We start from the raw sequence: 13902 nt of genomic DNA, 5'->3' as shown, positions 1-13902 counted from the left end.
TGATTTTTGATAGAGTTAACTGTTTAAGTGCTGCCGGAGCATATTGAAAACTTCTTCATAATATTTCAGTTCAATAAAAGCCAATTGCCGGCTGTTATTATTTCTGCAGTAGACATAGTTGATATTTCGATTATGCGCTCTGACTATGAAATGCTTGAAACTTGTATTTGTCCTTGCAAAAGCTCTATTTGCCTTTCCATGGGTGGCGGCGCCGGGCAAAGCGGCTGAAAGGGGTAAGGGGGAGCTGCATGGCTGCTTGGATGGCTGAGCTCTTGTACACTCGTAATTCAATTTTGATTTATATATTTCAACAATGCTTGGAATTCATTTTTGTGCTTGTGTTTTTAGTTCGTTTTTATTTATTTATATATATTTTTATATATTATGTATATTTTTTTGTGCTATGCACACTTGAAACGCACTAAAGTGAAAATATTTTGTGCAGCTTCAGATTCTATACAGGCATATTCTTATTTTTGGTTTTGCCAACAATTTGTCAGCACTTCGAAACAATTTAAGTTGCGGCTGCCGTTCCTGAAAGTTTCAAATTCAATGCGACAAGCCATGGGCGTGCCCTCTCCCGAGTAGATGCACCCAAAATACGTACATCACCATTCGGAAATAATAGACGATAGTCCTACCATTCTTGACACTCGGCCAATGTATCTGTCGAATGCTGTGTAAGCTTTTCCTTTACCAGTTTTGAATACGTATACATCAAAATATTATTACTTTTTAATACTAAAGCTTTATTAATTAATTGGCGGAAAAACGTAGCAAAATAAGTTGTTTAAGATTTCACAAAATTAAATTATATTTATTGCAAGCGAGCAACAATTAGTTTCCATTCGAATATGCCAAACACATTTGCAGCTGCAATAATAACAACAACAACAAAAGACTGAATACAACAAAGTTCTGCTCATAATATAATTATGTAATTAGCAAGAACAACAACAGTGCCAGCAATTTGTGCAAAAATATTTAACAAAATAGTGTGCAAAGTTTTCGTTGTTTTTGCTGCTGCAGTTGTTGTTCTTGTCGGTTTTGTTGTTGTTACCGCCTTAAGCCTAATTTAACGGCGCTGTAAACAAACAATGTGGCAGACATTTTGTTTATGCAGCTAACCACAGGACTTGTAGCGAGGGGTCGTGAGCAGTGAGGTGGGGGCTATGTTGCTGTGCATGTTTTACACGCACTCTTTCTAATTAATGCAAAAATTGCAGTTGAAAAAGAACTGAAAACATAAGCGACGCATTGCCCACTTTTAGCTAAGCAGCAAGTGCGGTCGGCAAGCGAAGGGGAAGTGCTACTGTGAACGTGGCCCCTGCCCCCTGCCGCAGCAACGAACGAAACTAAACTAACAAAAACTTAACATATGCACAACAGCTGCTGCGCGCCCTTGACAATGCCAACAGAACGCAACCAGGCGCACAGAAGTGACCGCCAGAGGTCGCTTTTTCAGAGGTGACTGCGACGAAAATGTTAAAGCTTTAGTCCTCAACAAGAGCACACAGAAAACTAAAAAAAAAAAAACTGCTTGTATGAGAAATAGAGTAATAATGTTTTTCAAAAACCAAACAATTAATTCATGGTAAAGCGTAGGATAAATACCATTGTTAATTAGAAATAGTTTTTTGTTTACTTTAGTAAAACATAATTAATTAATTTAGATTTTCGATATTGAGAAATAACTGGCTTAAATTACAAAATAATAATTATAATCGGCTTTTTATGCCCTGTTCGGGAACTCATGACCAGAGCCTCATACTTGTTAACCATAATGAAAGTTCCCCTAAGCTTGGCCAAAGCTTGTGAAACTAATGTTTATCAGGTTTTTGAAGGCTGCAATTTATGATAGGAATTATTTACATACAACAAAGCTGTCGAATTAAATTTAGAAAACGGCAGATCAAGGATCTATATAATTTAGGACTTTTTTTGACTTACCTCAAAAATATCTAGCAAATGTTTTAATGAGGCAGTAAATTGTCATATAACTGATCGATGCTTAAGGTGAACGATGAACGATCGTGTCCATATATAACTGGTCTGATATATATTTGAGAGTAGTTTGCGGTCATGATATAAGTCTGGAGCATTTCAAGGACATGCGGGCTAGGCGGCAATTAGTTTATAACATTATCGAAGCTGAATCATGGCTTTTCGAGTGCGTAATATCGCATACTGGGCTGGGTATATAAATGGAAGTAAGTGATGAATCGGACAACAGTCAGAGCAAAATGAAGGAGTCGCTCGTGCTTGTGGCCCTTTTTGGGACAATGGGCTACGCCCTGGCTGGAATAACTCTCGCTGATGTGCGGGCAGCAGAGTGGGACTCTTACAAATTGGAATTCAACAAGAATTACGAAGACGAGTCGGAGGATCGTCTGCGTATGCAGGTATTCCAGGCCAACAAGCAGATTATTGATGCACACAATGAACGCTGGGCCGCAGGCGAGGAGAGCTACGAGATGGGAGTCAATCACTTTACTGATTTGCTAGAAAAAGAGTTTGATGAGCTAATTACTGGCAATGACGGCAGCCGCGATGATGAGGAAGCGGACGAAGACACCTCCGATGTGGAGCTCAACTCCGAGCCGCACCCATATGACGTCGACTGGCGGAAATTGGGCGCAGTCACTCCTGTGCAGCACCAGGGCCACTTTAACAACTCGTGGGCTTTTGCGGCAGCCGGTGCCGTGGAAAGCAGAAAATTTGTGGCCTCTGGAAGATTGGTGAAATTGTCGAAGCAGAACCTGGTCGACTGCTGCCGCACCAAACACAAGCGCACATTCAATGCGCTAAAGTGCATTAAGAGGAAGCGCGGCATTGATACGGAGGCATCCTATCCTTACCGAGGCCCGGCTGGCCGTTGCCGTTTCAAAAAGAAGCTCGTCGGTGCGAAAATTCGCAGGCACCTGCAGAGCCCTCTGGGCAATGAGTTGGCCCTGGCCCACAATGTCGCCGCCGGTCCGGTTGCCGCTGTGATTTCTCGGGATGCGCTACGGTTCTATAAGAGCGGCGTTTACCACAACACGAGTTGCAGCAAGGCCCCAGACTATGCTGTGCTCATTGTCGGCTATGGGCATTGTGAAAACTATGGAGACTATTGGCTACTGAAAACCTCACTGGGCGCTACTTGGGGAGAACAGGGCTATCTGAGGCTGGCGCGCAATCGGCATAATATCTGCGGTATTGCAAGCAGGGCTTACTATCCAGTTATATAAAAGTATGCATCTAACTAGAGCTTCTATAATTTTATATATTTTATAATAATAGAAAAATGCTTTGGACAAATAAATGATTCATACTTTACATATAAATAAGTACATGGTTTTATTTACAAGCATATGAATGTTATATAGATCCAAGCGGAGTTCTTTAGGAAATCAGCTTAAAACTGTATAAAACGGGGAAAAATAATTTGTAGAAAAAGATATTGTCATACTCCGTCAAAATTAGTCTTATTTCATCAAAAATTGGGCATAATTTTCATAAAAGCTTCTAAGAACGTCAGCTCATCGATAACATTAAATAAAGTTTACTATATAAATATATTTAAGGGGTTGGCGAATAATCTCCCCTCTGCCTGATATATTTGCAAAAAATGATTAAACTGATTTTATTCGCAAGCAATTGGGTGTTTCAATCAAATCTGCTGTAAATAATTGACAATTTTATACTTGATATCTCCTCTGCTAGAGCTTTATAATCTTAGCCTTACACCTCGGCACCTCTTTCTAGAGATGTACACTGAAAACAAAAATAAGCCCAGAAATGTTTTCTGGTTCAGTTTACGATATAAAATCGTCGTTCGATTCTCGAACATCGGCTACCACATCCATGAGTTTAAGCCTTGGTTAGTTCCCTTCTCTCCGATATAAATAGAAATTGGAAGCTAAAATTTTGAATGTTGAAATTTTAAGGCCAATACAAAATAAAGTTATATTTGCAATTAATAGTATATATTAAAAGTTGAGCCCGCAGCCCGCATTAACGTATATGGACTGAGGTTATCAAGGGATATATAAAGACTGAATCATTTGCCAATATGCGGTCAGTGCTGGGTATAAAAGTGGATGCAGTACGGCAGGCAGGCATCAGTCGTTGTTAATCTATAGAAGTGCACTGAAATCAAAATGAAGGCAGCGTTTGTGATTGTAGCTCTTCTGGGAGTTGCTGCATGCACACTGGGCGGGGCAACCTACTCCGAGCAACCGAATAGGGAGTGGGACGACTTTAAATTCCAGTTTGATAAGATCTATGGCGACGAGTCGGAGGAGCAGCTGCGCATGCTGATCTTTCAGGATAATAATAAAATTATTGACGCACACAACGAGCGTTGGGCCGCAGGCGAGGAGAGCTACGAGATGGGTGTGAATCAGTTCACCGATATGTTGCCCTCGGAGATCAGCAAGGGTTTTGCAAACAACGATGATGAGCACCCTATTGAAGACCTAGAGCCTGAGCCCAATGACTATTTGAACGAAGTTGGGGACCTTGATCTCGACATGCCCGTAAAAGTCAACTGGACGCAATTGGGGGCCGTCACTCCTGTTATGAACCAGGGACATTTCAACAACTCGTGGGCCTTCGCTGCGGCTGGAGTTGTGGAGAGTCATCAGTTCATTAAATCTGGAAGATTGGTTGCCCTTTCTAAACAGAATCTCGTTGACTGCTGCGGCAAACATAACAAACTGACGGTGAACGCTCTGATATGCATCAAGAGGATGCGAGGCATTGACACTGAGGCTTCTTATCCGTACCGAGGCATCACAGGAAAGTGTCAATTCCAACGGAAACTTATTGGAGCCAAAGTCAAAAAGATTATCCAAGTTCGGCCCGGCAATGAAAACGAATTGGCCTACAACGTGGCCAAAGGCCCGATTGCTGCCGTCATTCCTCAGGCTGCAATTATTAACTACAAGAGCGGCGTGTTCCATAATTCCCATTGTGGCCAGAGTCCAGATTTTGCTGTGCTTATTGTCGGCTTTGGCACTTGCAAGAACTTCGGCGACTATTGGATTATCAAGACCTCATTGGGCTCTACTTGGGGAGAGAAGGGCTACATGAGACTGGCACGCAACAAGCAGAATCTTTGCGGCATTACCAACAGAGCTTACTATCCCGCGCTTTACTAGACGCTTTTCTCCATTATGACCACATTTGTTTTTATCTTTTCAATATTTCTTACAGTAAATAATAATCAATAAAAAAATATTAGCGAGAAACTTAGTTATTCCTCCTTGCTATGGGTTTGTAGAGAATACTTTAGTGCTACTTACCTTTCATAACAATTAAGTTCCTTTAGGAGAAGCAGATATCATGCTTAAGTCCGGAATTTATGAATTTCCCCATGCTTCTTACACATGAATGGCCATTTCGTTCTTCTTGTTCTTACCCGGCTTCTGCTGTGCTATCTTTTGTTCCGACTCGTCCAGAATTATTTATGATAGGCTGTATTCTCGTGTTATCGTAACATTTTCAAGAACCACTTTGTATTAATTCTGGATCGTAATGTTTTTCGTCCTGTGCCTTCATATGTTACATATTTAATTTCCATAAAAGCCTTTATATTTGATCAAAGGCAATAGCCAAAGTTCCCTTTTGATTGTATTCAATTGATATTTAAGAACATTATAAATTGAATACAAAAACACATCACATCAACTGTTTGCCCTGACTGACTGACCTGAAGTTTAATTCATAAAACTAAATGAATACGTGTTTTAACGATATGCATATATACATATATACATGTATGTATATACATATATATGAATATATATATAATTAAGTTTTACACGTTAGGTTACTATAAAAAAATATATTTCAATTTATTATTTTCACTTAACGGCTACTTTTGTTGAGTACATTCAGATTTGCTTCCCGAATATGAACTGATTTATCTAACTGTTGCGGTCGCTTAGCAAACTTCGCTTTGAGAGAGTTTGAGTCAAAATTGAGTGAAGTTTGAGCTGCGTCAGCAATTATGCGTGGGATAGTACTCTGATGGGAACATTGACAGTGGCGTGATATTTAGGGTGAATTGTTTATGTCTACCAAAGGGGGACAGTTTGATCTTGACCAATGTCGATGTTATCACCAGGCTCTTTGTTTACAATATTAGAAATGTTTATAATTGTGCTTATGCTTATGTGCTAAGTTATGTTAAAGGGTGGGTGCGACTATGGATATGTCACTCCCCCAACCATTAGAAAAGTGCCTGTCCTCAGGTGTTTAAGTTTGGATATAGTGTAACATTTTCTTCTTTTAGAATTGGTATATCTCCTATTATTGTAGGTGTTTCTTCTACTTTGGGTTTTTTATATTTTATAATTAATTTCTTAGGTATGCTTTTGAACTTATATGTCAAATACAGTGTTAAACTTATTAATATGATTACAAATATGGTTATTGTAATTATCTGGAATACATTGTTAAATTTTGTATGTGCATTTATAATTTGTTTCGTTTGTACAAACGAAAGTGGTTCTAATTTTATAACATCATTGCTTACGTAAATGCTTTGAGTATAATCTAACATATTGTTTGAAATTGAAATTTCATTAATTTGCAATGAACAATTAAAGATTTTTATTATATTGTTTCCTTCTATTGTTATTTCGTTATTTATACAATTATGGTTTAATATAGTTTTTGGTAAATTCCAAGTTAAAATTATATTTGGTTCTATGTAGTTGATTTGAAAATTTTGCAAAATTTTAGTATAACTACATTCTGATGTTATTTGGTTTAAAATTCCTGTTAAACATTCATTATTAATTAATTTTTTTGTTTCTCTGCTATAAACTTTTTTATCTTGGGTAAAATATTTTTCATGAGCTATTTCTGTCAAAATATTATTATTTTCATCCGGGTATGGAATTATTTCGAATACCGGGCTTTTTATTATTTCTCGAGGAATATGGGATATTATCAGTATTTCGTTTGTATCTGATTTAAACCAAGTGGAAGTTTTTGTATTCAACAATTTCTCAGAATTAACATGCAACAAATAGTCATGTTTTAGTAATTTTGGGTTAAAAATTCCTAATCTTGTGAGCTGCATTCCCATCTCAATGTCTTCTATATATTCTGTAAAGTGTTGTAAGTTAAATATAAGGATATCTAATTTCTTTCCTTTTTCAAATTCTATTTGTCGATTATAATAATTAAGTGGTCTTTCTGTGATTTGTAAATGGTTACTGTTGTCTTCTTGAGCACTATGTATTGTTGCTCTTGTGCTAATTGTATCTTCGCCTAAGAAGTTTTCGTTTAATTGAATTCTGGACAGAGCATCTGCCACATAATTTTCTTTTCCTGGGACGTATTTAATTTGGAAATCAAACTCATTTAGCTTGATCTTCCACCTTTGTAATTTCATGTTAGGTTCTTTCATATTATTTAACCAGACGAGTGGTCTGTGATCACTAAGGATTTGAAATTGTCGACCAAAGAGATAGGACCTAAAGTATTTAGTGGCCCAAACGATTGCTAATAATTCTTTTTCAATCGTTGAATAATTTAACTCATGCTCGTTGAGAGTTCTACTTGCATAGCATATAGGCTTATGCTCTTGCGAAAGGACGGCCCCTATTGCCATATTACTCGCGTCTGTAGTTAATGAAAATGGTTTTTCGAAGTTAGGGTATATTAAAATTGGGTCGGATGTTATGAGTACTTTTAGCTTTTCAAACGCTAGCTCGTAGTCTCTGTCTTTTATATTGATTTTTGCTCCCTTTTTTAATTTAAGTGTTAATGGTTTTACTATATTAGCGAAATTTGGTATAAATTTCCTATAGAAACCACATAATCCTAGAAATGATTTAATTTCTTTTGGGGTTTTTGGAATTGGGAATTTGACAATTGCTTGTATCTTGTTGGGATTTGGTTTTATACCCTCAGTTGTGATGATGTGACCGAGAAATTCAGTTTCTTTTCTCATAAACTCGCATTTATCCAACTGTAGTTTTAAGTTAGCTTCTCTAAGCTTCTTAAATACCTTTTGTAGCGACAAAATGTGTTCCTCCAATGAAGTGGAAAAAATAATAATGTCGTCTAAGTAGACCAGACAATCTTTAAAAATTAAATCTTCTAAGAGATTGTTCATACAACGTTGGAACGTTGCAGGTGCATTCTTAAGACCAAATGGCATGCGAGTGTACTCGTAATGGCCATGTTTAGTCGAAAATGCGGTCTTGGGTATTGAACCAGGATCCATTTGGATTTGGTGAAAGCCTTTGGCTAGATCAATGGTTGTGAAATATTGACATTTTCCAAGTTTGTCTAATATTTCATCCATGATCGGGATAGGGTATTTATCATTAATAGTTAGTTCATTGAGATTGCGGTAATCTATGACTAACCGGAATTTTTGCTTTCCAGATGCATCGTTTTTCTTTGGAACGATTATTACTGGTGAGCAGTAAGGGGATTTGGATTTACGTATGATATTTTGTTTTATCATATCGCTTATTTGTTTATTTACTTCCTCATCGTATATTTGAGGATATTTGTATGGACGCTTGTAAATTGGGTCCTCATGTTTCGTTAGAATTTTGTGTTTAATTGTACTAGTGAAAGTCAAATTGTCACCTTCATGGTACTGGATATCACGAAATTCATGTAAAACTTTTTTTATTTTTTCTTTTTCTTCTGAGTTTAGGTGCTCTAGCCTAAACTCATTGTTTTCTATTAATTCATTATTAATAGCGAAGTTAAATGGTCTGTCCTCTGTTGAGGGTGGATCAAGGCACTCTTGTGCGGTCATGTCCTCTTCGACCTCTTCGTCATTATATCTAAAACAAAAGTTAAATTCTCCTAAGGTTACGGATCCTTGTGCATAGTCTATTTTTGCTTGACATGCCTCAAGGTATTCTCTCCCAATCAGAACATCATAATGCTCTGAGAAGTCGTGAATATAGAATTTTTGTTTGCTCGGACAAATTTTGCTTGCTCCTAATCGTATACTTTGTTTTAATTCAATAACACCATTTATGGTGTGAACCTTTAATGTTTCGTTGTAAACTGGAAAATTTAAGCGGTTTGTTTTCATTAGATTTATGGTTGAACCTGTGTCGATGACACATTTTAGAACTTCGTCATTCATAATCAATTTTATGAATGGATTTCTTCTGTTTGTTCCGAGGCTTGCTGATGAAAATTTTCGGATGTATCCATTTTCATCTGCCCACTGTTACTATCTCTTTGACGTTTAGTCGGAGGGTTTGGTGCATTCAAGCGTGAATGGGACTGATTTTGGTAGTTTAAGGGATTTTGGTATCTACCTTGACTTAATTTCTGTTGGAACTCGTGGTGAGCTTTCTGATTGTCTTCGGACTTATTATGCTGTTTATTTTGTGCGTGATAACTCTGATTCGTGTTGGAATAGCCACTTGAAATGGTGGTTGGGTTAGCATTTTGCTGATAATTTCCCATGTTCCTACGATTGTTATTTGGATTTCCCTGAACATTATTATTTTTAGGTTTTTCAGTAACGCTATTTTCATATAATCCCTCTCTTTGAGCTACTTGCTTTAGTTTTTGTGTCGACGTAATGTCGTGTCTGGCTAACATCATGAAAAGCCTATCTGGTAATTTTTTTGTAATAACATCTTTGATTGTGTTATTCATAGCATTTGTATAAAGGGTTGTATTGCTAGGTATATTTTCTAGTGCTAACTTATTTAAAATAACAAAAGATTTATTCTCGAGCTCCTCGATGAACTTACGGACGTTTCCTTGGTAATTCGTGTTGTATAAGCGTCGAAGGAGTTCTTCAAATGGTGTCTGCACTTTGTATTCTTCAATCAATGCGTTTCTCAGCTCCTGCCAAGTGTTGGCTGCTGTCCTTTGTGATATTCTCTGAGCATCTCCTGTGACTTGCAATTCGATGGCTCCGTATAAGATGCTATGTTGTCTAACATCTCGGGTTGGATACAGGTGTAGGATGTAATCTATCCTTTTAATGAAGGCGTTTAGTTGATCCGTTGATCCGTCAAAGCTTGGCACCTGTCTAAGTTGTGAAAGGGCCTGGTTGAGGTGTTGTTCTGATAATTCCATTGTCATCTTGGTGTAATACACTTTTTTTTGAATAGTTTTGAGTTTGTAGGTTTGAACTTTATTGTTCTTTGATTTTGCACTTTTATTTTAAGTTAAAGTTTGTGATGGATTATTGTGTAAATGTTTTTTTTTTTTTTGTGTGTGTGTCTTAAAAAGACTCAGTAATAACGTATTGCAGGGATCAAACGATATGCAAAGCCAGTCGTTATTAACTGTAGTAGCTTTATTGCCCAAAGGGTCAATATTATTAAGCTACTAATGACCCGAAGGTTCTTGTGCGGATACGTATTCGAGAAAATTTTTATTACACTCCGACAACACTTTCGGTCGCGATTGTGCGTTAGATCTGGGAATTAATTATCCTTTAGCGATCTTTAATTTTTCCCGACGTATCCTACCGGCTGCGCCAATTAAGTTTTACACGTTAGGTTACTATAAAAAAATATATTTCAATTTATTATTTTCACTTAACGGCTACTTTTGTTGAGTACATTCAGATTTGCTTCCCGAATATGAACTGATTTATCTAACTGTTGCGGTCGCTTAGCAAACTTCGCTTTGAGAGAGTTTGAGTCAAAATTGAGTGAAGTTTGAGCTGCGTCAGCAATTATGCGTGGGATAGTACTCTGATGGGAACATTGACAGTGGCGTGATATTTAGGGTGAATTGTTTATGTCTACCAAAGGGGGACAGTTTGATCTTGACCAATGTCGATGTTATCACCAGGCTCTTTGTTTACAATATTAGAAATGTTTATAATTGTGCTTATGCTTATGTGCTAAGTTATGTTAAAGGGTGGGTGCGACTATGGATATGTCACTATATATATATATATATATATATATATATGTATATATGTATATATATATATATACATACATACATATATACATATATGCATACATATGTGCATACATCCATATGCATGTTCATATATACACATACATGTACATACACTCATACATTTATATGTACATACATGCACTAAAAATACAAAAAAAATACTAAAAAAAAAATAAAAATACTAACAAGTAAAATACTAAAAAATACTGAATACAATTGTCCAAAAATACCGACAAAAATACCAAAAAAAAATACTTAACAAATCACCAAAAAAAAAATACAAAAAAAAAAGCCACTAACTACTAGCTGGGCATGGAAAACTGCAGAGCCTACTTGAACTTTTGAGAATCGAGGAGTAGAGCACTTCATAAAAGTTCGTTAAATTTAAATTTGCAGCACAGCGACTAATAAGGTTGTTCTGCGTTTGGTATTAAAAAACAAACATACATACATAAATGCATACATACATGCATGCATACACTAACACACACACGCCCACACACACACACACCTACATATGCACACACAAACACACACACGCACATATATATACTTGTATGCCTTGGTACAAAATACTTGTATACTTACAGACAATATTACAAACATACATACACATATACTTACATACATGTGCATACATATTTATGCTATACATACATACAGACATATACACACAGACACATCCAAATACACGCATACTTTAATGGCTGCACATCAAACTCTTATTTTCATAAACACCAAAAAACATAAGCTCTTACCTGCACACGTCTATACATACATACTTATATACATACATACATGCGTACATATACAAATATACACTCATTTCTACATGAATACTGCATTTTCGATTTTCGGCACAGTTTGTTAATAAAGCATGAAAGTTTGTCTATTTATTTCATGATTTTATATACCCAATTTGAATATTCAGCTCTTTCTTCTTGTTTTGCCTGTTGTTTTGCCTGTTGAGTAATCTTCCTGATTTTTGAGGACAACAACATTGAAGCGAAGTCCGTGTCGGCAGCTTGTCTTCTTATAAAAAGCATTGTGCTTTAAAAACAATAGAAATTAGATATAAATATTGAGAGTTTTTTGCTTAAGTTTAGCCAATCTTTGTTTAAATGCAAAAAAAACCTTACAATTTATTTATTTCTTAATAACTACTCACGTTCCCTTTTAAGATAGCCTTAGGGTCTATAGCAATCGGCTAAGATAGTTTTACATTCATGCACTTGTCTGGGATGCCAGCCCGGATCAAAGTTCTTCAGCTTTTAAATCGTATTCATCTATTGCACTGATTTCAACGCTTCTTGCAAACAGTTCACATTGAGAGTAAAATTTGGTAAAGGTGTGCATATATCTACCATTACACTTCGTCGGACTCTGCCCTCCTTATCATAACTATTTGCATGGAAAAGTGTGCAAAAACCGCGAAATTTCATTGCATGCTTTTAGGCGGCGAATTTCGCCTAGAGTCGCAGCCGCAGCCGGAGCCGGAGCCAAAGCAATGCAATTTATTAATTTGCAGGTGCAGAAATTGTTGGGTAAAAGTTTCAGATGTTTATTTACGTATATGTGTATGTATATGTGTGTGTGTGTGTGCACAACACTCGTATACATGTGCACTTCCAAAGATATGTCGGCAACTCACCTGCTTGAAAAACTATTTTTCGGAGAGGACAGCGACATGTTTCGTGTTCCTTGCTAAAAACTTTGCTAATTCGTTTCGCAAACTTTCGCCAAGGTGTTGAGTCTGTCGGCGAGTTGTTGTTGTAGTTGTTCTTAGCTTGTTAATAGAAACTACATTAGCTCAGTTGCAGCAGCTGAAGCATGCGAGTGATTGAATGATAGGCATCGAGTTTCATTTCTTTTAATTTTTATTCAAAAATCACATTTGTTGTTTTTTTTTTTTTTTTGTTGTTTTGCTGTTTCGGCGCGAGCTGCTGTTCAATAATATAATAACTATTATGTTATATTTATATGTTATGCTTACTAGATTGGAGTTTTCATTTATGTAATTTACATTGTGTTTATGTTTCTGTGTTTTGATAGTATGGACTGCTTATTTATGTTTCTCCTCGTTTTGCCTTAAGCGTTAACAACTTTAACTTTGCAATAGTTTAAGCACATTCACTTTAATTACCATTTTGTAGCAGCTGCACATATTACAAATATTTGTGTATGTGTATGTACAAAAGATACATAGAGAAACGAAAGGCAAAAAAGTGTTGCATGCTTAAGGGCGCATTTTTCTATCGGGCTTTAAAACCTCAAATTACAACTGCATTAACGTCAATATAAAATTACAGAAAACTCTGTAATTAAAAAATTCTTTGAAATGGCACACACTTGTTGTGTGTCCAAAATTTCATTCGAAATACAATAAATGGCCAAGTGAATAGGTTCAACTGTGATTTAAGCAAATATAAATAAGATTTGCTTTAAGTTTTTTCGCAATAAGTTCTTGAATCTGTCCTGTTGAGGAACTTTTCTAACTTAATAGAATGAAAACGACTTTAGAATTCCAAGTTTATTGTCTGCTATTAAGACTCTCTCTCTATCTCCCTCTCTCTCTCTGTCTCCCTCTCCCTCACTCTTTCTCTCTCTGCATTTATAAACTAAAGATAGAAGTTAAATTATCTTCAGTACAGATCTTAAATAAACAGAGTAGAGATTCAGAACTGAATTCTTTTATCTTCAAAAGCTTTCATATACTTGTTGAAAAATCACACCTCGAGTGAACCTATTCGCATGTATATAAACGTATAAACATTTATTGAAAAAAAAATGTATTTTATTCACAGATTTCTTTAAACGCAGGCGCTGATTCAATTTAAATCTGCATATGCAAAGAAGCGAAAGAAAAAAAAACAAGGAAAGTAATAAAAAAATTGAAATGCTTTTTGCCGTCGCGTTTCCCTCATCTGTTAAATGTGGCAAAATAATTGATTATGCTCAATTATCTTTAAAATGCAAATGCAATAAATTGAA

General features: G+C 36.3%; 1 protein-coding gene across 1 annotated transcript; it reads left to right on the top strand.

Annotated features, from left to right (window-relative positions):
• Positions 1–2242: 2242 nt before the first annotated feature.
• Positions 2243–5270, top strand: LOC6624744 (uncharacterized). The gene is made up of 2 exons (XM_002049668.4): positions 2243–3227; positions 4125–5270. Exons 1-2 carry the CDS (start codon positions 2244–2246, stop codon positions 5142–5144), a joined length of 2004 nt encoding a protein of 667 aa, XP_002049704.3. The 5' UTR covers position 2243; the 3' UTR covers positions 5145–5270.
• Positions 5271–13902: the final 8632 nt, after the last annotated feature.

Source organism: Drosophila virilis, chromosome 5 (genome assembly GCF_030788295.1).
Source record: "Drosophila virilis strain 15010-1051.87 chromosome 5, Dvir_AGI_RSII-ME, whole genome shotgun sequence".
NCBI classification, from domain to species: Eukaryota; Metazoa; Arthropoda; class Insecta; order Diptera; family Drosophilidae; genus Drosophila; species Drosophila virilis.
Note: the sequence above shows the minus strand (reverse complement) of the source record. Positions and strands in the feature narration are given on the sequence as shown.

Bases quoted from the DNA above. Each gene is read 5' to 3' on its own strand.
- LOC6624744 (XM_002049668.4), top strand. From the start codon at position 2,244: ATGAAGGAGTCGCTCGTGCTTGTGGCCCTTTTTGGGACAATGGGCTAC. The intron at 3,228-4,124 runs TAAAAGTATGCA...GTTAATCTATAG, and splicing joins GGGCTTACTATCCAGTTATA to AAGTGCACTGAAATCAAAAT.